Here is a 24340-nt window from a genome sequence, read left to right as displayed (position 1 = left end):
ATGCAGTCAGAGAAGTCATAGTTTAAAACCAATATGGTTATGCAGTAGTCCCCCATTATCCATGGAGAATACATTCCAAGACCCCTAGTGGGTGCCTGGCACTGTAGATAGAACCAAACTCTATACATACTATGTTTTTTCCTATACATACAAGGCATGATCGAAAGATACGGTGACTGTTTAAATAAAAAATATTTATTACAGTAAAAGACACATTGCTATTAATCTCCTTCAAAATACTCCCCGTCGCTTCAAACCCAATTATCCCATCATTCTTGCCACTTTCTGAAGCAGTTCTGGAAGTCCCCTTTCGTGAGTGTCTTTACTTCATCCTTCACCATGACAATGCTCTGTGTCACACATCACTTCTGGTACAGCAATTTCTGTCAAATATAAACAGTACGGTGTGTCCTCATCCACCTTATTCACCGGGTCTGGCACCATGCAATTTCTGGCTCTTCCCTAAAGTCAAGATGACCATGAAAGGGAAATGCTTTGATTCAATTCAGGATATCGAGGTAGCCACGACAGCGCAACTAAAGACACTCATGAAAGACCTCCAGAACTGCTTCAGAAAGTGGCAAGCATGATGGGATAAGTGTGTTTGAAGTGAGGGGGACATGTTTTGAGGGGCATTAATGGCAATGTGTCTTTTACTGTAATATATATATTTTTAATTTAAACATTCACTGTATTTTTTGATCCCTCATATATACATTTTCACCTAAAGAAAGCATTATAGGTTTTCTTTGGCATATCCACATTGTCAGCATCACTACTCTTGTGTTTTGGGGCCATTATTAATTAAAATAAGTGTTACTTGAATACAAGCACTGCCATATTGTGACACTCTGATAACCCTAAGTGGCTACTACATGGCTAATGGACAGGAAAGGTATATAGTGTGGGTACACTGGACAAAGAGATGATTCAAGCCAGGGGTGTGATGGAACAGGACACCTGAGATTTCATCACACAACTCATATGACACTTAATTGAAAACTTATGAATTGTTTATTTCTAATTTTCCATTTAATATTTTCTAACCATGGTTGATCATGGATAACTGAAACTGCAGAAAGCAAAACTGCAAATAAGGGCGTGGAGGTGGGTGGGGGTACTACTATATACCTAAGGTAACTAGGTAATGGTGGGCAACAAGCCACTTCAATTTTTCAGTGGCTTCACCCAACATAAGTTTATTTCTTGCTTATGCAGATTCTATTGTAGGCCCTGGGGCTCTCCAGGGCAGCTGTGCCCAGGGTAATATTTTAGCATTCTAGGATCCTTCAGTCCTATGCTACCTCCATCTTAATACATACTTCCCTGATTGCAACAGAAAGGGAAGAGAGCATCAAGTGGAGAACTGGCCCTCAAGTGAATCCACCAGGAAATAAAACATTTCACATCTGCTCACATTTACCTACCCAAACAAGTTACATCACTATACCCAATTTCAGTGGAGTGGAGAGTGTAATCTTTCCCTACGTGTAAAACCAGAAAGACGACAGGAAAAATTGGTGAGTACTGAAAATGCCTTTCAGCAGTATGAAATGTTATGAAAATGTATTATGTTTCAGATTAGACTAATGGAGTCAATAATACTACTACTATGTCATAAAGTTGAAACTAATTAAAGTTTAATCTTGATCTTGTGATTGAAAGTTACAGACATTAAGTAGTTTCACTGTTGCTCAATGTTTGCATTATTGTCTGTGCAAGCAACTAGTCACTTAGAGGCATAATTGATTCATGAAATTATTTATCCTGAGTTGTTTAAAGATTAAAAGCCTGATACATTTAACTGAATTAATGTGATTTATATTAATCTTAGGTAAAATATTAGAACAACTTTTTTCAGATGGTTTCAATATTGTAATCTAAATAAGCCGCTTTTTTTTTTTCTTTTCAAAGGAAGATATTAGGCACAGGAAGGAATAAATGCTAATGACTGCCCATAATAGACAAATGGCCCATTACTAGGTAGTTGGTATGTTACTTAGTTTCAGGAATCTTTTTGGTTGCTACAATAATGCATAAATAACTAAAGGAGCCTTTGATCAAGTGTTGGTTCTAAATATCAATTAAATTTTTACCACCTACCAAATGTTATCCTATCAGTGGGGTGAAGTGGTTAACACATATTTGTTACTTGATGTTACTACCACAGTAGAGGCCCCCTTTAGGCTGCTTTTTTACTTAACCTCTCTACAACAGTTTGTTGAAATATTTTTATTTTTAAACTGTATTTAAAGTTAATTTCTTAATTCCATTTATTTTTCTGAAAGCAAGCTTTGAACTCATCCAAATTGGTTTGTCCCTTACAACAGTTGGCACTTATGATAATATAAAGATTTGCAAATACACCTGTTTGCCAGGTGTAAAGAATCCTCAAAAGAGTATGCATGAACGCACGTGGGAACTAAAACTTACATACACGCACGCAGCTGCATCTATGTGATTCCTTTATTCTTAACTTCCAAGAGGTGAATAAAATCTATCATTTCATTCTTAGTTTATAGAGGCCCTCCGACATAATATTGTCCAGTCCTCACGTCACAGGCGAAAGTAAGTAAATAAATAAATAAGCCAGCCAGCAAGCAAGAAAGTCTCTGAAGCCAGGGCAAGCTTAAACCTGCCACCGATTAGATAGATCAGTGCCACAGGTACGCTTTTAACAGAACAGCAATCTGAGAAGTCAGGTTGAAACACAAAAAAGCGCCCTGGAGTGAAAGGTCAGGCCGCAGAGAGGGCAAGCTGCAGACCCCGTTCTGCGAGTTGCTCCACGCATTTCCATTTCCGCGGCCGCCACCGGGATCCTCCCCTCAGGTCCTCGCAGGGCAGGTACCCTCCCTTCCTCCCCACCTGTCCGACTGGGGCGCGCCGGGCTTTTCCGAAGCGGCACCCTAGCGGTGGGAATGGGAACACTCGGCCCGGGAGCTTCCCCAGCCGGACCCCAAAGACCCGAAGCCCTGGGGGAAGGAAATTCCAACTCGGTCCCCGTCCACCCCCGCCCCGTTTCTCTCTCCAGCTGGCTGCCCCTCTCGCTCCGATGCCGCAGAGTCTCATCGCCACTTCTGGGTGGCAGTCCAGCAGAGGCGGCGGCGAGCTCCGGGGCTCTGGGCAGGGAAATGGGGCAGGGTGAGTGAGCCGGTTTGGGGAGAGGCCCCGCAGCGCCCAGCACCCCGCCCGCGGGGCAGGGGGAGGCGCTGCCCCGGCCCGGCCCGGCCCGGCCCGCGCTGGGCTGAGCCTCCGGAGGCTGCCGCTTTCTCCTCCCTTCAAGTCCTGGCTTGAGAACCGAACTGCGAGCGCGCGGCCCTGGGGGAGGGAAGCGTGGGGCAAGGACGCCGCGGGACAGAACAGGCGAGCCACTGTCTCCTGAAAAGAAAGTAGGAGCGCTGGGTGGGGAAAAAGCAAGGCACCCTCCCAACTGGACTTCGCGCAAAGTTTTCCCAGGGCGTTTTGTTGGTACGCCCGGGGGTGCGCTGCAGGCGTGGCGGCCCTGCCTGCGCGCCGGGCCCCGCTCCTCCTCCTCCTCCTCCACCCAGGGCCGCTCCTCTGCCTCCCCGAGAGGCGCCAAATGGCTACCTAGTCAGCCCCACGGGGCGGGGGCTGCAGCACCGCCTCCTGCCGCCGCAGCTCCCGGCGCCCGCGGGCTGGGAGCCGGGGACCGCAGGTGGAAGCGCACTCGGTAGGCGGGCGGGCCCGGGGCTTGGGTGGCTCGGGCGGTCTCTTGACGCGCGGCCACCTCTGCTAAGGCCTCGAGAAGGCGCGCGTCCCGCCCTGACCGGCTGGCCTCTCCCACTCCAGCAGTGACGCGCCGCCTGGGAGCTGGAGCCCGCGCAGCGGTCCGCAGGGCGATGGACGGCCGAGCCCCGAGCGCGCAGCACACCTCCGCGGCGACCACGCCGCCCACGGTCCCAGCCGGGTAAGTCGCCAGCGCCGCGCTGGCGCTCATCGGGGAGGGCGGCGAGGGCCTCGACCCGTTTTACCTGGCCGGCGACTCACTGCCCTGCCAGCGGCCTCTCGGGCTGACCGACACGCGGCCGGGGAGGCTGCTCCCTCCAGCCTCCTCGGAGACCGCCCGGGGTGGGGGCTTGGTAGGCTTTCATTGCTTTCCTACTGGGGCTGTTCTGAGCTGCTGAAGAGCAGCTGGATGCCAGGAATTGGGTGAGGAGTCCCGGAGCGGAGATTGTAACAAAGGGCTCCTTGTTGGGGCTCTTGGAAGAGCGGCGGGCGATACCTGTAAGTGAGCTCCTGGAAAGGGGAAAAAAAGTTTCCTTCGTCGAGGTCTGAGGCCAGGCAGGTGGGTAATGTCAAAAAGACTAAGGAAGGGGCTTTCTGCGAGCGGGTGGAGGGCGACGGGAGAATGTGCCAGCTGTCAGCCCGCCTGACAGTTCCAGGGCCGGGCGGGGTGCGCGCCTCTGATTGGGGGTGTGTGTGCCTGTGACCAATTGCTGGTGCCAAAGCCGAGCGCGAAGTCAGACTGCAAACAACCCTGATTTCCTTTGTATCCTCACGTGTTTGAGGAGAGATTGGAGGGGAAGGGGCTGTCACATGGTGAGTTAATATTAAATGAAGCATGTCTTCCTGCCAGATATGCTAATATCACCTTGCTAAGCCTTTGGGTAAACAGTAATGAGAACACGTAGTTCTGCAAGAGATGGGGAGAACCTGAAAATAACCTTCATCTTGCTAACAGGGAAGGCTCAGCATGGGTGTTAGTGTAGCTTCTGAAGTGGGAAACCCCTTCGATATAGTATAACTTTTTCATACAAGTGTTTCCCCCTCCCCAACTCAGTTTCTTTTCTAAAAATCTGAACGTAGAGAAGCCCTAAAGAGAATAGAAACATTCCAGAAACAAAACGTTAAGGAAAAATCGACTTTGTAACTAATGAATGAGACTTGTACAGTTTTCCTGATTTAAGAGTAGAGAAGTCATTTTTCCCTGGAACATGACAGGCGTTTCCTTAGAGGCAAGTCACAGCATGTTTATTCATCAGAGACCATGCGAACATTGGCAGTTGTCTAGGGGAAACATGGAAAAGTCTCAAAGCAACATGACTAATATAAAAGATATGTAGTATAATGCGTACATAGAGGAAACTTGGTAGTGTATGAATTAATTCTTTCATTTTGTTACAAATAGTTATCTTCTCCCCTCAGCAAGTAGCCTTATTACTATTGACTTCTGTTGCTGTTCTTTCCCCAGTTCTTTCATTGTTTAAATATTATCTTACCTTCTTCCATACATTCTCAAATTAGTTTTGTATGAGTCAAGAAATACATTGATAGAAAGATGAATCATAAGAGCAATGGAGCTGCAGAGTTATGTACATTGAAGATGAGACAGCTTTCAGGGTACTGAAATGTACTTGGGTACTACAAAAGAAGATATAATTAAATAGATGGATTTGAAAATGGATTAGGTCAAAATACTAAAACACAAAACAGAAAAACAACGAACCTAGCATGTGCACATATACACACAATACACCTATGGGTGTTCATTCAGAAATCATGTACTTTTGAGTAAATAGATGAGATCAGATCGCTCTGAGATGAAGGAACGGTAAGCACTTTCTAGAGATAAGCACAACTACAGTTAAGATCCTTCAGAGTTTACTTTTGAGAATTTAAAGGTTAAAGTAGTAAATTCTTTGCTTCAAAAGAATGTACCAAACTGCTTTATCTAACTTCTCAAATATGGAGAAAATACTTGTAAGGAATTTTGCCCTTCCCTCTTCAAATTTAATGAGGGGCGTAATGCTTCAACATCGTATCTAAAAAAACCAACTGTATCAATTTACTTGATATTCTACTCAGAGAACTTAATCAATATTTGAAAAGTGTAAACAAATCACTTCTCTGCCTTATCTGTCTTCTTTCACTTGCCTATCTTGTCACTTAGTGTAGCCCAAGTGTCTATTACATAATATTTGTTGAATGTTCACTATTGCTTTTGTTCTTTTTCTCAAAAATCCAAAATATTAAAAGGTTTTAATTATGAAAAAAATTATCCTAGATACAGGTATTTGGGAGGTGGCAGGGAGCAATCTCAATACAATCAACATGTTATAATAAATTGTTAGATTTGGGAAGTAAAATCCTTCCTATAAAACTTCTTAAATCATTACTCATTACTCTAATAGCCTGTGAGGCCTAGTTTCATCCTTATCCTTGTATATTACTGCCCTAAAGAATCCCTGTAATTTTCCAAGTCTTACATTGTTGTAACAGGTCATTTCAAAGAGCTTTAGTGAAACTCCATATTTTACAAATGACAGTCTGGAGCCCAGAGACACTGAATTTGCTGGAGTCCTGTAGCAAATTAGAGGCAAAACCTGAAGGAAAACCTAGGACTAGTTCATTGTGTTAATTGCTTTTAATCTTTTTCTAACCACAATATGATACATTTAAAGTTTCAGAGTCTTCTTGGGTACCTTAGCTTTGGAGCTACTAGTGCTGTTTTGTTTTTTTTTTTGTTTTTTTTACTTGCCCATTCAGATATGCTTAAAAAAACAAAAAGCTCCTCTGAAATTTAAATGTTAACAGTGTAGTTGACCTTGCTTTGAGGGACCTTAATGTTTTGATTCCGAAAGAAATGTTCAGGAATGATCAGGAGTAAAAAACCTATTTTATAATATTGGAACTTTGGAGCTATGGAGTCAATTGAAAATGTAGTAAAAATTAAGGAATGGTTTAGCAGCTGCTTTCTTAAGCTTTTATTTGGATGCTTTATTGGTTCTAAAGTTCACTGGTGTAAAGGGAGCTCTTGGTAGCTAAAATGTATTGACTACTTGGAAGTTGAATGCCTTAGCTGAGGTTTCAACATGAAAATTACATGGGGATTTTTAATACTATTGGGTTGTTGGAAAAGTCATGATGCATTTTTGCAATGAAAAACATAGAAAAAATACGTCATGACTTTTCCGACAACCCAATAATTCCTGTGCTCTCACATGCCCTACCTATTCTGATTTCATCTGGCATGGGACAAGGGCATGGAGAGTTTGAAAGTGCTGCTCAGGTGATTCTAATATGTAACCACATCAGAGAACCTTTGATTACATAGATATCAACAGGTGAGATGGAGGTGAAGCCATAAATGGAATGCAGGCTACTAGTAATCATTTTTAAGGAGCTCAAGATCCTAACTTCCAGTGTTATTTTGACTTTTTAAATTAAAGATGTGCTTTACAGTATTATTATTTTTAATATTATTATTATTGACAGCCTTCTTTTGTCATATGGCAATCTATATTCATTTCTGCTAGGAGGCAGCTATTAAAGTTTTTATAGTGTAATTTCAAAAATTTTTGATTACCAAATAAGAAAAATAAACTTGTTAAGATGCTGAACTTTTTGTTCAAAGTCTGATTTTCTCTGAATGTGTTAGAGGGTAATTGAATAACATTATGACCTTACCCTATTGTTGAAATGCCAAGTTTATTTATATAATAATAAATGCCAAGATTCATGTTATTGGGACAACTTCTTTCATTTAATTATTAGTCAAAACTTGTGAGCCCTTATGAAAAACATGTTTTTCTAGGTATTAGGAGATTGACTTCTGATCTTAAGAGCTTTACTAAAGAAATTATATGTAACTATGCAGGAAAAAAAACTAAGGAATGTGATAGTTTAAAATGGCACTTTGATGCTAACTTTAAAATATTATGTTTATGCTTAGAATTTAAAATGCAATAGCCTACCTCACTGGTAAGCAAACTGGCCCAGCAAATTATGTGCAGAAGGTCGAAATGGACCTTCTACCTGTTGTTTGATTGTTTGTTTTTCAATTTTTTTCTTGTGGTAAATATACATAATGTAAAATTTACCATCTTAACCATTTTTAAATGTACAGCAGAGTTGTATTAAGTATATTGATATTATTATGCAACCATCACCACCATCCATCTCCAGAACTCTTTTCATCTTGTGAAACTGAAACTCTATACCCATTAAACATAACTCCCCTTCCCCTCTACTCCCAGCCCCTGGAAATCAGCATTCTGCTTTCTGTCTCTGATTTCCAGCACTCTAGGTACCTCATATAAATGGAATCAAATTGTCTTTGCCTTTTTTTTTAATTTTTATTAAGTCTTTGCCTTTTTGTGACTGACTTGTTATACTTAGCATAATGTCCTCAAGGTTCATCCATGTTGTATCCTATATATCAAAATTTCCTTCCATTTTAAGGCTGAGCAATACTATTTCATTGTATGACTATTATCACATTTCGCTTACCCATTCATCTGACAATGGATACTTGGGTTGCTTCCATATTTTGGCTATTGTGAATAATGCTGTTAGAAACATGGGTATACAAATATCTCTTTTGAGAACTTTCTTTCAATTCTTTTGGATTTATAGTGATACGTGGAATTGCTGGATCATATGATTATTCTATTTTTAATTTTTGAGGACCGCCATACTGTTTTCCATAGCATCTATACCATTTTATAGTCTAAAAACAGTATATAAGGGTTACAGTTTTTCTACATCTTCACCAACCCTTGTTATTTCTGTTTTGGTTTTTTTTTGTTTTGATAGTAGCCATCCTAATGATTGGGAGGTGGGATCTCATTGTAGTTCTGATTTGCATTTCCTTAATGATTGGTGAAGTTGAGCATCATTTCACATCCTTATTGTCCATTCATATAGCTTCCTTTGAGAAGTGTCTATTCAATCTCTTTGCCTATTTTTTTGGGGGGGGTTATTGGGGGGAAGGGAACAGTGCTGGGGAATTGCGGGAAGGGGAACAGACAAGTTGCTGTCGTTTTGTTCTTCAGTCTAGTTGTGGAGGACGTTGCTTCACTGGCCCAAGTTGGCACCATCATTGCGCTCTTCCCGGGTGAGGCAGATCAGTCGCCGGCTTCTGGACGGCCGCTCACTGAGGCTGCTGGCCGCTCACGCTGGCTGCTGGCTACACACGGTAGCCCATGGCAACCTACTGCCACAGGGGCTGCAGCCTATGCTGTCGCTGGCGACTCATGGCAACCCAACTCCAGGTTGAGCTGTTGTTCAGCATCTTAGCTGTGGAGGGCAGTGTCACTGGCCCTCATATGTGGGATCCGAACTGGGGCCCTCTGGCATCCCAAGCCAGTTCTTAACCATCGTGCCACTTGGCCGGCCCTGCCTATTTTTTTAATTGGGTTGTTTGCTTTTTTGGTTGTTGAATTTCAGGAGTTCTTCATATATTTTGGATATTAATCTCTTATCCTCTGCTGTTTTTGTAAAGAGTTTTATTGGCACATAGCCATAACTGCTCATTTACATATTGTCTATGGCTGCTTTCAGATTATAATTGAGTAGTCCAGACAGAGAATATATGGCCTGCAGAGCTAAAAATATTTGCCCTCTGCTCATATACAGAAAAAGTTTGCTGGCCCACTGGCCTAATTGAATGAAATTGGTAAATGAAGTAGTGGTTATTTAATTCAGATTTATTTACAGGTGGTGGGGTGCGGTGGGGAAACGTCTAAGTATTGAGCTTAAAAAAATTGGAACAAAATGACTGACATTGGTTGCATAAAACAATATATTTTAGAGATTTTGCACAATGGTGATTAGTAATATATATATTTTTTCAAGTGAACACTTAGGCTTGACCTCTTGGTAAGCACTGTACAATTTTAACATTTATAAGATATTGGAATATATTTTAAAGAGAAGTTGTAAACTTCTGTGCTGGAGAAACTTTCATGAAAAATGACTGATACATAGTTAAGATGTTTAGAAACAGATGTACCTAGGAGCTGGACCAAAGCTGGAAGGAGTTCCTATTTAGTTTTTTGAGTCCATACCTATTTTATGAGTTAAGTCAAACTGTCTTTATAATTTCCAGCGAGTATTTTAGCTGTTGTTAGAGGTATTTCATATCTTTAATTTTCTAGTGTTCTGTTAGTGTGATAGTTATTGTAAGACTTTTTTTTTTTTAGTGACTTTGCTTTGCTAAATTTTTTTCCCATCTGTTATAGTAAAAACAAACTCAAAGTATGGGAGAAAGAAGTTTCCCATGACTATTTATAAAGGGCCAAATGTCTTCAGTTTTGCATACAAACTTCATAGCTGAGAAATGAATCCCTTGGAAAAGTCTCTCAAAGACTGGCGAGTTTTTAGAAAAATGCTAGAGTAAACTGTTTCTTTTTTTATACATATAGCTAAAGTTCTCAGTTCTGTTTATAAATTTCAATAAGTTAAAACTGTTTCTTGACTTTAGACATAAAAATGTTATAGAATTAAATTGTAGAGTCGTTTGACAAAGAAAGTGCTGTGATTGGGATTCTCAGCATTAAGACAGCAAAGAATGCAAAGACAAGAAAAATAGTTTAAGCTCAACTCATAGAAATGTGGAAACTTATTACTATTTGTAACTTTTAACACATTTTAAACAGTTATAAACCTTTACAAAGATCAGAATCTCGAAGTTCCATAGGCAATGAATGCAGGTATAATGAGATTCCAACACGTGTGGTGCCCTGTGATGAGCAATATACTGATTACAGCTGTGTCTTTTCATACTGTGTTAGCTTAGGGATATACCTTAGAGGCAGACCTTCAGGAGTTTAGTGGGAAGAAACTGAGTCATTTTTTTAACTGCCTACTCTCTAGGAAAAAAAAAAATGTAGCCCTGTTAAGGCTTTCAGGTTGTGAGGTAGTTGAGAATGGAGGTGCTAGGAGAGCACGGAGAATTTCCTCTGAATCCCTCATTTTAATTTCCACTAATTATTCTTGTTCTTTCCCTATTGGGACTCCCCTACCCCTACCCAATGACATCAGAGTTTTGGAAATAATATAAACAATTAGTTAAAAAAAAGTATGGAAAGTATGGGTTAATAGGACAGAGGGTTGCTTTTGTAATTGCCTCAGACTTGTAGAAAATTACTTTGGACAGAGTGAACATGCCAAAATTTGTGGGATATTATTTTTGAAAATAATGATAGTAGTCAGAGATAACCCTGTGAAATGGGATGGAAAAAGAACCTGAGTTATAATAGTCTGAGTCCAAAATATGGTTGTGTCTATAAAGTAATGATTCTGATTTTCTTGTATAGTATATAGGTTGACTTTTAAATAGGATTGAATGCCAAAAGCATCAGAATATCCTTTTAAAATGATAGTATTATTGGGAAAAGTGCATTATTTCTCAATGTAGTAACTAATTTGATGGATTAACACCAAGTACTGTGTGTGTATTCTGGTGTATTTGTTAAAATTAAAATATACTGTTTCACTTTATAGACTAACATTACATCTTCTATAGTTACACCAACATATATTTGTAAGAAAGTAGAGTTAAGATACCCTAGATGGGGCCTTTATTACTAGTCTTTGAGAATTTTCGTCTCTTTAACCTGCATACACACTGTTATTTCTGGAGAAATGGAAGTGAGGAAGTATTAGTTGAGTCCAGAGGGAGTTGTGTGACAGGAGCCAGAGTTTTAACAGCTGCTACAGTCATGTATCAGTTCAGATGTGCTGGAAAAACAGGAAATTGAGTTGCTACATCTGAAAATGGCTACCACTCTGCCATTCACAGGTCTGAGGGATGTGCCTTAGTTTCTCTGCCAATTGAGACTAAGATAATAAGAGCCATTGAATTTGTTTTTAAGCTCCTTTGTGCTAATGTGGATGTAAATTATATACAAAGTGGAAGTGTCAGAGAGAGAGAGGAGCAACCGTTTGTTTCTTTTTTTTTATGCCTAACAGTCAAGTATCACTGCTTTAATAGAACTAGGAAAGAGACAGGGTCACTGTCTTAAAGAACGTACCTGTATTTTGTTGTCTGAAGCTGTTCCCATTATTCTCAGGCGTTCATGATTCAGTTGTTAGTTGATAGTAAAACTCCTGCGCAAAGTGTTACAGGGTCATTTAATTTTCACCTGCAGTGTCCTGCCAGGTTATGGGAGTGGTTTCCTCCCATCTTTTGTAACTGCATAATAGGTCCACACACAGGTAGCAGAAAGATGCTTTAGCTTAAAGCAAACATTGTTTTTGCTGTTCTTCAGAAGAACAAAGCTAACAGTGGAAGAGAAGGATGTTAGCAGGTGAAAAGAAACTAATTTTTAAATTTTATGTTGTGATCCTATGCTGCCCGTCTCCTATCTTCAGTTTTCTCTTTCTCTAAAAGAAGGCAAGTTTTGTTGAAATAGTTTATTGCCTGTGAACTTTTTTAGCCCTTTTAGGAAATTCTGGTGAAAAATGTTTAACAATAGTGATCTGAAAGGGGAAATGTAATGATTTCCCCCCCCTTACATTTTAATTGAGGCAAGTTTTGTATTTAGAATCTATTACAACCTGTCTGAAAAGATGTCCGAGAATAATTCATACCATCTGTGATCCTACATGTACGTAGAAACACAGAGAAAATTCACCCTTAGGTGATGCTAAGAAAATGAAATCACAAAGTTTGTGCTGGTATCGTGAAGCCTAGGAACATGTTTCCGGATAACAGTTCCCTGGTTATAAGTGATTTAGCCTTGACTTTCTTTACAAGTGTTTTTAAAATTTTGTAATCAAATTTAGGATTTTATATACATATTGGGGTTGTAACACTTTTCAGGTTTTTTTGTGTGTGATCACAATTATTTAAGACACTAAGCAGGTTTAGCAAGCTTGAATTAGTGGCAATTCTAAAAATTATGCGAAAGTGTTGCGTGATTATTTGCTATAATTTTTGGTAACCCAAATCCATTTTTTTTGTATTCTTCCAGATATTAAGCATATCAAAAATTGAAATTGTCAGTAATGAATATTTGAAGATCATGAATTTGGGGCATTCGCAGTTTCCTTATGTCATTGTAAAACCTAGGCAAGGTAGAGACCAAATTTCTGAAAGTCCACAGGCAATGGTTTGAACCCAGAGATACCCCAAATACCATTGGTATTAAAGGAAAGCCTTGGAACACCAAGATATGAAGTGCCACGCTGAAGGCGGCATACACAGTGGCAGGGAGTGATGGCTACTGAATTTCACAGTGAACATTTTTACCACCTATTGGTCTTCACAGGGTATTTTGTAAGATTTACTGTCAAGAAGCAATTTTTTAAAAATTCTGGTACTTAGGCATTTTGTTTTAATAGTTAAAGGCTATCTAGAATGCCTTGCTCTCTGGATCAAACCTAGTCAAAGCCTGTATGTTGTGATGGTCGAGTGATTTCGTGACTAGGGAGGAACCAGTCTCACTCCTGGGCTGAGCCGTCAGATGTCTTTCCACGTTATATCTTTGGCCCTAGGAATATTTCCTCAGAATGATACCAACACAGCCCTATATCAAACGTTCTTGTAGAAATGGAAGGAGAGTGAGTGTGAAAAAGAGGGGAGTGCTTAGGAGTTGAGAATGGACGTTTTTAAATTCCTTAATCCTAGAGAACTAAGCACTTTCAATTGAACACTGCTAATGAGAAACAATTTTCAATGATATATATGCATTTTAAGCTGTTAAATCGGCTATGTCAAGGCAGAACAATGTTTTAAAGTGTTTTTTTAAAAATAAAATGGGAAAAGAGGGAGAAATGGTAATATCCCATAGATATGCAATTTGATTTTTTTGTTTTATATTTAAATATACTCAGTGCATCTCAGTTATGTATATAATATTTATTCATTCCCTTTCATTGAACCCTGCATGATCTGTTTATGTTTTTACACTACTGCTTCATGGAAAAAAAAAAGATTAATTTCACAGGTTGTGAAGGGGAAGTTTTTCCTGGCTTTTTTCCTTCTTTGGTTAGCCAGGTAGATTCATGCGTGCTAAATGTAGAGATAATTAATTTTTTTATTTGGAGATACAGATGAAGAAAGGAACAAGAAAATGGGCAAAATATACTCAATGAATGGAAAACTGAAAAACAACAGTCTCTGATGGAGGAAGAAAAGGCGGTCTGTGCTAACTGCTAGACTGTGATGGCACCAAACTAGCATTTTGAGGTTTGAAGACCTTAATTGCTTATGTTCAATTGGTAACTCAGGTACCATTAGTTTGTGAAATGCTTCTGAGATCTTAGGTTACTAGAAAGTATTTTCTACCAAAGTTCATGTATAACCTCTTCAAAAGTACCATATTGCTTTATGAGGGAGAGACTCCATCCAAAATTAAATTGATAATTATGCTAATGACAATAATTCTTTGCAATGGTGTTTATAGGTGACATCATTTATTCATTATTTAAAAATAGGCAATATATTCAAATGGCACAAAATTCAAAAGGAAACATGACAAAATAATGAGAGATCACCCTCCCATCCCTTGGTTCCTGTCATGCAGGTTTTCTCCCCAGGGACAATCAGTGTTACCAGTTCTTAAAAATTCTGGTAGGATAGTTTATAACCATGTTGTCCAGTGGAAATATAATGCAAACCACAAATGTGATTTAGAATTTTCTAAGAGCTATACTGAAAAATTCAATTAAATGAGATAGCACATGATGCAATGGTTAATATGATTCTAGTTCTACAAAATAAGGAAGTTGTCTTTAATAGAAAATAGTTTACACTGAATCATATTTGAAATTTAAATTAGCTACATAATATTTAAATTTAAATTCTTTATCACACTAGCCACATCTCCTGTGCTGAAGAGCCTTAGGTAGCTATTGGCTACCATATTGCACAGTGCATTTCCTTCAACTCAGGAGCAAATGACTGTGTGTATGTGTATTGTTTCTTTTTCTTTTATACCCACTTAGTGCTGCTTTGTACCGTGCTTTTTTACTTAACAATATAACTTCCATTTTATTACATAAAGGTCTCTATTTTTTCCCTAGTTGTGTATTGTCTTTGTAGGGATGAATCATGATTTATATAACCAGTCTCCTATTGTTGGATACTTGGGTTTATCCCCCCCGATCCCCTACACACACACTTTTTGCTATTTATTAAGTTTAACATCTCTCATGCAGTTTATAATATACTGTGCTAATAGTCTTTCCTGGTTTGTTTGATTACATTAACTAGATTGTGAAATCCTGAAAAGCAGAGACCATCTTGACTACTACTGGGTTGTCGGAAAAGTCATGATGTATTTTTTTCTGTATTTTGTTGCAAAAATGCGTTTTGACTTTTCCGACAATCCAATACTTCTGTGTATACTGTTGGGTTTAATTTCTTGTACCTACTTAGATACATAATGATCAGTTATTGGATAGATATTATTTGAATTTGTGTGAACTTGAGCAAGAGGTCAGTGTTGGGAATAGAGAAGAGCAAATTATCCACTAGAGTGGTAGCAGCTCTAGAAGTAGGTAGGCAAAGTATTGAACTGAGTATTTAGCATTCATTTTTGCAGTCATTACCCAATGAATTGTTGTTAAGCCACCATTTACTACTATACCATTAAAAGGCTTGTAGTAAATCTCTCAGCACTCTATTATAAAATTCCATTCTTGGTTTGAAATTCTCCTTTAGCATTATTCCCTGCAGTGGTATTTATAAAAAGAGTATGCATTTCATTAGTAGTATAAGTGAAAATTCTGAGTAATGTAATTTCCATCTCAAACTTAGAGGGAAAAAAAAAGTCTGGCCATCATGGGCAGGGTCGTTTAAGAGGATGCAAGTGCTATATTATTATTTATAGCCTAAATAGTCCTATTTGAATAATGATAGAGTAGCATATATTTTATAGAATACGTTAGAGGTTTTGAGAATGAAGCAGTTATTCATTAATGAATGCATTACAATTCTACTCATTTGTGTCAACCCCTTGAAATATAAATTACCAAGAGTCTTGCATTTTGACTGGGTCCTCCTATTGGTAGAAGAAATTAGCCTTTTGATGTGAACAATCATGGTTGAAGAATAAGACCAAATAATAAGGGGTATTTTCTTCCAATTAATGAAAGAAGAGATTGAGAACTTAGAGATATCAAGAATGGAAGAAATTAAAATTGTCTAATAGGCACCTAGGAAAGAAAAACACAAAACTGCACATATTATAGTAGAAAACAAGTTTGCTCATTTTTTTCTAAGAATGTTTTTGATAACAAGTTGAGATTTTACATTGTCCCCAAACAAGATGAAATTCTAAGCCAGAATTCATCAGGGGGAAAAAAAAAGGCTTAAAAAATGATCATTTAATGTATGCACAGGTGATACAGCATTCCAGAAAACATTTTAAGTGAGCCAAACACTCTTCATTTCACTTTGCAGTCTACCTTACAATTGTCGGATGCGATGAATCAGTACACTTGGCTCTTGGGCATTTAACAGCATTGGTTTGGGTTTCAAATAAAACTGGTCCAGCCAGAAGTCAGAATAGCACTCAACAGGCAGCGGTTGCTGTTGCAGAATGGACTTGGAGACAGAAAACCTGGAATTGAATCTCTGCCCTGCCATTTGCTGGCTTAGGCACTTTCTTTCCTCTCATTGGGCCTCAGTTCTCTCTTTGGTAGAAGAAGATAATTATACAGAATGGAAGTGGGGAAATAACATCAGCAGTATCTGGCATTCAGTTTATGTTTGTTAAAATTTAAATATTATCTCCTTTGTTAGAAAACAGCCTTTTGTAATGCTGGCATCATTATTATACTAATTGGAAACCAAGGAATGAGGGAACACACCCTGTTCTCATTTTCCTCTCCCAGGAAATGGAAGATGGGGTTGGTTTTCTTCATGTGTCCGCTGTGGAAATCCCGGTGCCAGATGCAGGGAAAGTTGTTCCTAGAATGCTGAATACAAAATGGGCACTAATCTTAATGAGAATCACATTCCTTTTTAGAGGAGAAAAATGCCCCCTCTGAGCTTAGGAATATGCCACCAAGGCGATTGCAATTATGATTGTTTTCTCACTTCACCATTGTGGGGATGGCTTTATCTTTCAATATGTCACTTTTCTTTTATGTACAATGAGAGTAACTCTAACTGCATTTCAGTCAGATATTCACTGATATTCACTGACTGAAAATTTTCAATTGTAATGTCATACACAATAACATTATTATTCAAAAGAGGGAGTGGGAATTTGAGACTCTATTCTAATCATAGGCTATCATACACTGAAGAGAACTTTCTTTTTTAACACGTAGAGTAAAATCAGATCTTCCACCTCCTGTAGTCTCTTCCACCTCCTGTAATCAAGAAATTGAGGCATTACATTATATTTTAGCATAAATACTGTAGAATTAACTGGCAATCTAGAAACAAATTTTAGTTATTGATAAGAGGAAGAGGAATCTATAACTCTTGACTCCATCTTTTTTTTTTTAATTTTATTGGGGAACAGCCACAGTTATTAGTTACACATTGCTTTCATGCTGCAATGGCATAGCTGACTCTTTTTAAGGAGGGCGCAGCTCACAGTGGCCCATGCAGGGATTGAACTGGCAACCTTGGTGTTATCAGCACGAAGCTCTAACCAACTGAACTAACTGGTCACCCTTTGACTCCATCCTTAAGGGTGATTGTGTCATTCAGCACAGGGGAGGTGAGTGTGCAGCGTTTGTCCCAGGCTATGTGAAGCTGTAACTCTTTAGATCTCATGGCAGCATGATGGCATAGTCCGAAAATTAGCCTTGCACACCTTTGACTACCAGCCTTTATTAGAGCAAATATAGTTAAATAATCTTGTTTATTTATGTTTTCCTGGACTCTCTTTTTTTGTAATATAGGAATATTTTCTGTATTCTTGTAGGTAAGTTTTGGTGTCAAAAAAGGAAAGACTAATTTAAAATATCTTAACAAAATTAAGGTCTGCTTTTTCTTAGTAAGTATAATGAAAATGTTCAGGCAGCATGAAACACCTATGCACAGACTTTGCACTTGGAATTTTTTTTGAGCCTTAAGGTGTTCTTGGTAAATTAACTTTTAAATAATGCTTTTTATGAGATAGTATGTAAAATAATACGGAGCCTAATTGCTTCAGAGGTTGAATAAATATTTGTAAATTCATTCAAATTTCCACTAATTAAAAAGATCTGGGTCACAGTAATTCAAGAACAAGGGGGGTTATTGGCTTGTATGACTGGTCAGACAGGCAATGAGCATTTATTGAACACTGACTATTCACTAGGTACTGTGTTAAATGTGTGACATGTGCTACTGCATTTAATAGTCACTGACCACTGTGTAAAATAGATGTGGTTGTTATCCCGATCGTGCACAAGAGGAAACTGAGGCTTAGAGTGTAATTTGTCCAGCATCACGTGGTCAGGCAATGACAGATCTAAGAGTGGAACTTAGATGTCATTTAAAATCCCTTTGCTTTGACCACTGTGCGTTCTGCTCCGCGCTCCCCCACTCTCCCAGAACTGCGAGATGTAGCAAAGCCAATATAATAATAAGTAGTAGGAGTGACAGTAAATAAGACTCATATTTTTTGCTGTTTTTTATTTTACAAAATTGATATGCTTGTGACAAAATACTTGAAAGCAATAAGTATTGTAAAGAAAAATTATTGTCTAGGCTACTTGGAGATAATAACTGTTAACGTGATTTGCATTTTAGCATTTACTAAGGTGCTTTCTGAATAAGATACAAGTTAATATGTTTTCAATAAGAACAACTTCCATGGTCAAATCATATTTGGGAAAGTCTGGGTTCAAAAATATTAAACCGTTTTCTTCTCTGAAGGTCTTCTCAGGGATTTTAATATGCTAATATGCATAATTGACTTCCAAAATGGAAATGTGGAAAGTTTTCCCAATTTATTTATCAGAACACTAATTTGTATCTTTAAACCAGTGTTCTTTCAGATATAGTTTAGGTAATGCTGTGGATAGAATGTATCCTTCTAGACTTTTAAATAAGCATTTCAGTTTTTAACTACATGTACTATTTTTATATTTCTTTTATCCAGGATTATATTATAAGTTAATTCAGTTATTTAATACTCATTTAAAAATGCTTTTTAAAAGAGTTGTATAACAAACCATATGTGTATCTGTGTTTGTATTTGTGGTTTTTCTTAACCTTTCATCTGGTTGTTAAACATTTGTTCTGTTTCCAGTGAAATCATTAACCATGATAGGGTATGAGTTTTAGGTTTGGGTGAACGTGATTCCAGAACTGAAAGACTGCAAAGCCTGCCACAGTGAGGAAGCCAGCCCCAGCGTTTGTGATAGGCGGAAACTGTGAAAGCCATTACAAGTTTCCGAGAAATCTGTGTGGGATGGCCCAGTGACTTGCCATCCAGGAGAGACACGCCAAAGAAAAAGACATTCTTAGGGGGAGATAGGCGAAGCCAGCTAGTAGAATGAGCTGAGAAGTCAGGTGTCTGAGTGTGGAATTACCTCTTGGTTTTGAAGTACTATACATTTCCTCACGTGCGGCCGGTGTGGTCCCCAGGCCAGGCCTCCTCTCAGAAGCACTGGGGAAGCCTGGACACATGCGGAGTTCTGGTTATTAACCTTTGCTGTGGTCAAGGAGAGTAAGAGAGGGCTGCGGGCCTCAGGCTCTGTCGCGGGGTGAAGAAACTGGGCTTGTGGATAGGTATGGATTTCGAGAAGGATGAGTTTTAAACTTGGATTAGTTGGGGAGGATTGGGTTTGAAGCTACTTAATAGATAACCCATTGTAACAACAAGAACAAGGTATCTTCCTGAAAGAATCAACGGTTCCTTAATTTGTTTCTTCCTTCAACAGATGCTGGGTTGTCGGAAAAGTCATGACATATTTTTGCAACGAAAACATAGAAAAAATACGTCATGACTTTCCCGACAACCCAATACTTATTGAAAGCTATGTGTCAGGTACTGGGCTGGGGCCCTGGCAGCTAATTGTATTGAAAATATTACTGTACAGTACGTGGAAATTATATTCATGGAATAAAGTCACTTTGGCTGGAATGAAAACATGATTCAATCTTATTAAAAATACACATCTTTGAACAACCTCCAAGGCAGTGTAAACAATACTCTCTCTGTTTTAAAATAAGGACAGTCCAAATCTCTGAAATGCCAGTTACTAGGCAGTTTCAGATACTTTTTTTTTTTTGTCTTGGTTAACATTATGTCTGGTTCCTCAGATGTCTTGATGAACCTTTTCAGAATGTTTATGTGCATATAGAACTTGTAAATGTGTATGTGCCTCTCCCCACCCTCATTGAACTTTTCCCTGAGATTAGTTCTCATTGGACTCTGGGAAGTTGTTAGCATTGCCTTAGAACTGAGTATCAAAACTATCTTTCTGAGCCTGACTTATTTATGGCAAGGCTAGAGAAGGCTGCCCTCCCTGGGGCCGTGGATTGCGAGGTCTGGTGAGGTGTCGAAGGGAAAATTCCTGAAGGGAATATCCAGCCCAGGAGGCCTGAGGATCATTGCTGTGGCAGCGAGAGGTGGTTGGCTCTGGCCTGTTCCTCTGTGCCTGGGGCTCTCAGGGCTCCCGGCTTGGCAGGCACAGGGCAGAGCTGCCAGTTTAACATCAGGCCACAATGGAGGTTATTCTTCATCTCGCCGGACTCCAGCAGTCACTGTTGTTGGTTAAATTTGTGACCTATCTCTGTGAAGTGATGGGAATAGTCTAAAGACACAGCCTTGGCGTTCTAGGGAGACCTGGTGTTGAATCCTGGCTCAGCCATTGCACAGATAGGAAATTTTGGACAAATTATCTTACCTCTTTGCATCTGTTTTCTCTTTTCTATCTTTTTTTTTTAAATCTAAAAATGAAGATACCGATCTCATAGGCTCATGCCTGACATTAGTTGGAAGTACTTATATGTAAAACCATGAAATATTGACAGAGTAATAAAATTAGGGTTTTAATTTTACAATTAAATGTTTGTAGCTAAATTATAAAGTTTTTAAACATCAGTCATATGAAAAATTCACAAGATTGGTTTTAAGCTGCCCACTTTCAGTTTCTATTAGTAGTTGATATTTAGTTAAGGATCATTGTTTCCCAAATATAAAAAAAAAATGCTGTTTTGTAACTCATTAGTTCATAGAATGTGATTCTCCGTAAGGTGGTTTTCTGGCCCTTTACAATCATTAGAAAAGGCTCTGTCTACCTGGTAAGATGGGCAGATAGTGAGCAGACAACATGTACCTATATTGCCAACCTTTATTCCTTTTTCCTCCAGGAAAGAAAATAACAACTAGCCCAGTACGTTCTCTTTCACTGGACTTGATTTTTGGCAGTGGTTCCTAATGAAAATGCTGTATCTTTGAGACTACAAGACCATCCCCTCGGGTATAAGAAGACTCGATTTTTATTTTGTGCCTTCCCTATCCAGGGCTCGGGTTCCATCCCCCTTTTCAGGAAGCTGCAGTAGCAGAATATAGACTGGGAACCTCTCACTACGTGGCCTCCTACTGCCCACATCTGTAAATAATAGATAGCCCCTTTACATTAAAAATTATATGTACAATGAGAACCACTTACAAATTGTTTGTTGCTAATCCATGAAGTGATTCGGTTGAGTAGGTTATGCATTCCTTTTCTAAATTCTTGATGAGGTTAGTTGTTTTGACAGCACAAATTCTCTTGGGTGTGGAACATGAGGTGACATCTGCATAAAGATGTTCTTTCTCATCGAGCTTAGAATCTTCATGTCATGCCAGTTTCATTTCCACATGAATAAGTATCCAATTAAAAATTGTCAGTGCCATTTCTGAAGGAAGCCAGACTATTACTTTATAAGGCAAACAGCTACATTTTTTTTTTCTTGTGAAGGTGTTCTAACCAGGTTACCGCTGGTCATAAAGTATTGAAAATTGTTGAGAACCCTCAAGGTCATGGAGAAAGAAGGCTTGATCACAAAGAGGGTAGCCCACTATCATTTGTTCACATTTTGAGCTGGTGTGTTTTCTAATAAATGCAACCATTGTATTCAAACTAGCTGTTGTTTGAATAGTATGAACACTTGTCACACATTACCATGTAGTGATTTCAGAGCCATATGCAATTTTAAAGATTTGTCAGGCATTATTGAGGTTCCTGACAATACTTGTATATTTTATGAAAATACCAGCATCTTGCTCTTTGCATTAAGCTTTTCCAAATAGAGAGCTTGTGAAATAAAAAAAATAAAAAAAGTATCAAGGGCAAAACTAGCTGTTCCACCCCTGCCCCCCAAAATAACTAAATAAAAACCTTTAAAAATCGTCCATCTTTTAAACTCAAGCATGCACTTTAAATCAGAGTCTGTGAAAACCTGGCTTCTGGCTTATAAACAGTAGAAACATATCAAGTTTCTGAACAGTTGTTTCCTTCTCTACTTAATATTCACTTTCTGTTTGACACTTTGGCACATTTTTTGTCCTTGCTGAGTCTTCATTGCATTTTTCAGTTTGATTAAAAAAAAATCACTTTAAACATTATCAAACCTTGATGGTTTCCAGTTGATAGGAAGAAATGATTGTGATTTTTTTTTTAATTTGTGTTTCTTCCATCATTCATGATGTTTGAAAAACTCTTCAAATGTTGAGTTTTCATTTGCTTTTCTCTTACAAATTAACTTCATACTCTTCTTTAAATTTATATTTTAAATATTTCTTTTTATTTTTCAGTTACAATTGACATACGATATTAAATTAGTTTCAGGCGTACAACAAACATAGGGATTAACTTCATACCTTTTATCTTTGTTTCTATAGTCATCTTTCTCACAGATTTTGTAAAATACTCTTAATATATACTTTGCTTTTAATATATAAAACGTATTGACTTTTTATGTCTTATGGTCTAAATATTTTCTTAGTTGTATCATTTATCATGCAGCTTTATTTATGAAAGCATTTTTAACATTCTGTTGGGTTGTCGGGAAAGTCATGACATATTGTTTCTGTTTTTCGTTGCAAAAATGCGTCATGACTTTTCCGACAACCCAATAGTTTCGACAGTATCAGTATCAACTGGGAACTTGATAGAAATGTCGATTCTTAGACCCACTCCAGACCTAATGAATCAGAAGGTCTGAAGATGGAGCCCAGCAGCCTGTTTTAATGTGCCCTCCAGGTGATTCTGATGTACAGGAATGGCTGAGAACCAGCGGTCTAGTGGATGGAAATCGTTTTTGAATCATACACCGTAAAATCCCACTTTAGCCCTTTTCTCCAGTGTGATTTTGGGTTAGTTCCATATATATTTAAGTCTAGATATCCTCATCTATAATATGGGCTGTTATGAGAATATCTGTATTATAAGCAGACAGTGTAGATTCTGAGTAGCTATTATTTTATTACATTGCTTTCTAATAAGCAAGGGCTGAAGAAGTGCACAGTGTGAGTACTAGATAGTAGTGGTGGTATCTGGGGGAATGGAGGGAAAGGTCTGGAAAGTAAGGGGGTATTGCTGGTTTTGATGGATTCTAGATAATGGATGATACCAAGAAGGGCTAAAAATTCCTCGTGTGGGATGGTAAGGCTAAACACTTTCAGTCTTGTTCAGGTTGGTACCTTTTAAGTGGGTAGACACAATAGCCTATTCATAGTGAAATCCCTGAATTCCATCTTGAGAATATGTGTAGAATTAAATGATTACAGTCCCATTGTTATATTGAATGAAATAAAAGCTGCTTCTGTCATATTTCTCTAGTTTAAAAAATCTCATAGCAGCATTCTAAGAAATTGAGGGAAGGATAACTAGAACATGAAAGTGAAAGAAGGATTAATATCTTCATCCAAATGGTAAAAGTTAATATGATACAGAAGTAAATAAATACATAAAACCTTATTAGTTATTGGGAAACTGGGAAAATGTTAATTTATTCAATATATTGATAAATTACTTTGAACCAGAAACTGGGCTAACTAGTGGGCATAAAATGATGAATACGATGTTGATATGGCTCATGAGCAATTCATGATTGGGTTGTAGAAATAGCCAAGGGATGTGATACTGTGGATGGCAAGGCTAGGAATAAAGGCAGATGTGAATGACTGTGACACCCCAAAGGCCCAGGGAAGAGAGAACTCTTGAGCTGTTCTTGAAGGACAAGTGTCCGACCCCAGGAGAGGCATGTATGAAATGCTGTAAGAGCTCACTCAGTGATTAGTTCTGCTTGAACGCACCAGGCATCTTACACTGAAGGTGACTTGAAGGATGAATGGAAGTTGCCACACCAGGAAAGGAAGACGGATATTGTAAATGGAGGCATGAACACACCAGTGTGCCCTGAGCATTGCAGAATGTGGAGTAGTCAGTCCAGTGGGAGTGAAGCATATAAGTAGGTTGGGCAGGGGCAGGCGAGGCTACAGATGAAGCTGCGCCTAACTGTGCAAGTTCTCCTAAGACTGTGGTGGACTAAAAGACTTTCTTTCCTACTTTTTATTTTTTTTTAATGTTTTGTTTTGTTTTTGAAGAAAAGTATTTTATGTCAGTTTGTGCTAGGTCTTTAGGATCTCTCTCTCTCTCTCTCTCTCTCTCTCTCTCTCTCTCTCTCTCTCTCTTTCTCTCTTTCTCT

General features: G+C 38.7%; 1 protein-coding gene and 1 long non-coding RNA gene across 11 annotated transcripts in view; one reads left to right on the top strand and one right to left on the bottom strand.

Moving 5' to 3' along the window:
- The window catches only part of LOC109373907 (uncharacterized), a 31091-nt gene extending 26625 nt beyond the window's left edge, over positions 1 to 4466 (bottom strand). For 2 of the 3 annotated variants that reach the window (XR_002122317.1, XR_002122315.1), the window contains exon 1: positions 4244 to 4466. This is a non-coding gene — a long non-coding RNA (uncharacterized LOC109373907). Of the gene's footprint in view, positions 1 to 3992; positions 4222 to 4243 lie in introns of those variants that run through there. The other variant, XR_002122316.1, reaches the window with a different exon arrangement.
- The window catches only part of COBLL1 (cordon-bleu WH2 repeat protein like 1), a 179009-nt gene continuing 156074 nt past the window's right edge, over positions 1406 to 24340 (top strand). For 2 of the 8 annotated variants that reach the window (XM_019628152.1, XM_019628150.1), the window contains exons 1-2: positions 2719 to 3141; positions 3811 to 3928. In XM_019628152.1, the coding sequence (XP_019483697.1) occupies positions 2919 to 3141; positions 3811 to 3928 (341 nt within the window). In that variant the 5' untranslated portion in view covers positions 2719 to 2918. The other 6 variants (XM_019628156.1, XM_019628159.1, XM_019628149.1 and 3 more) reach the window with 6 other exon arrangements.

Source organism: Hipposideros armiger, unplaced genomic scaffold, assembly GCF_001890085.2.
Source record: "Hipposideros armiger isolate ML-2016 unplaced genomic scaffold, ASM189008v1 scaffold_751, whole genome shotgun sequence".
Lineage (NCBI taxonomy): Eukaryota > Metazoa > Chordata > Mammalia > Chiroptera > Hipposideridae > Hipposideros > Hipposideros armiger.
Note: the sequence above shows the minus strand (reverse complement) of the source record. Positions and strands in the feature narration are given on the sequence as shown.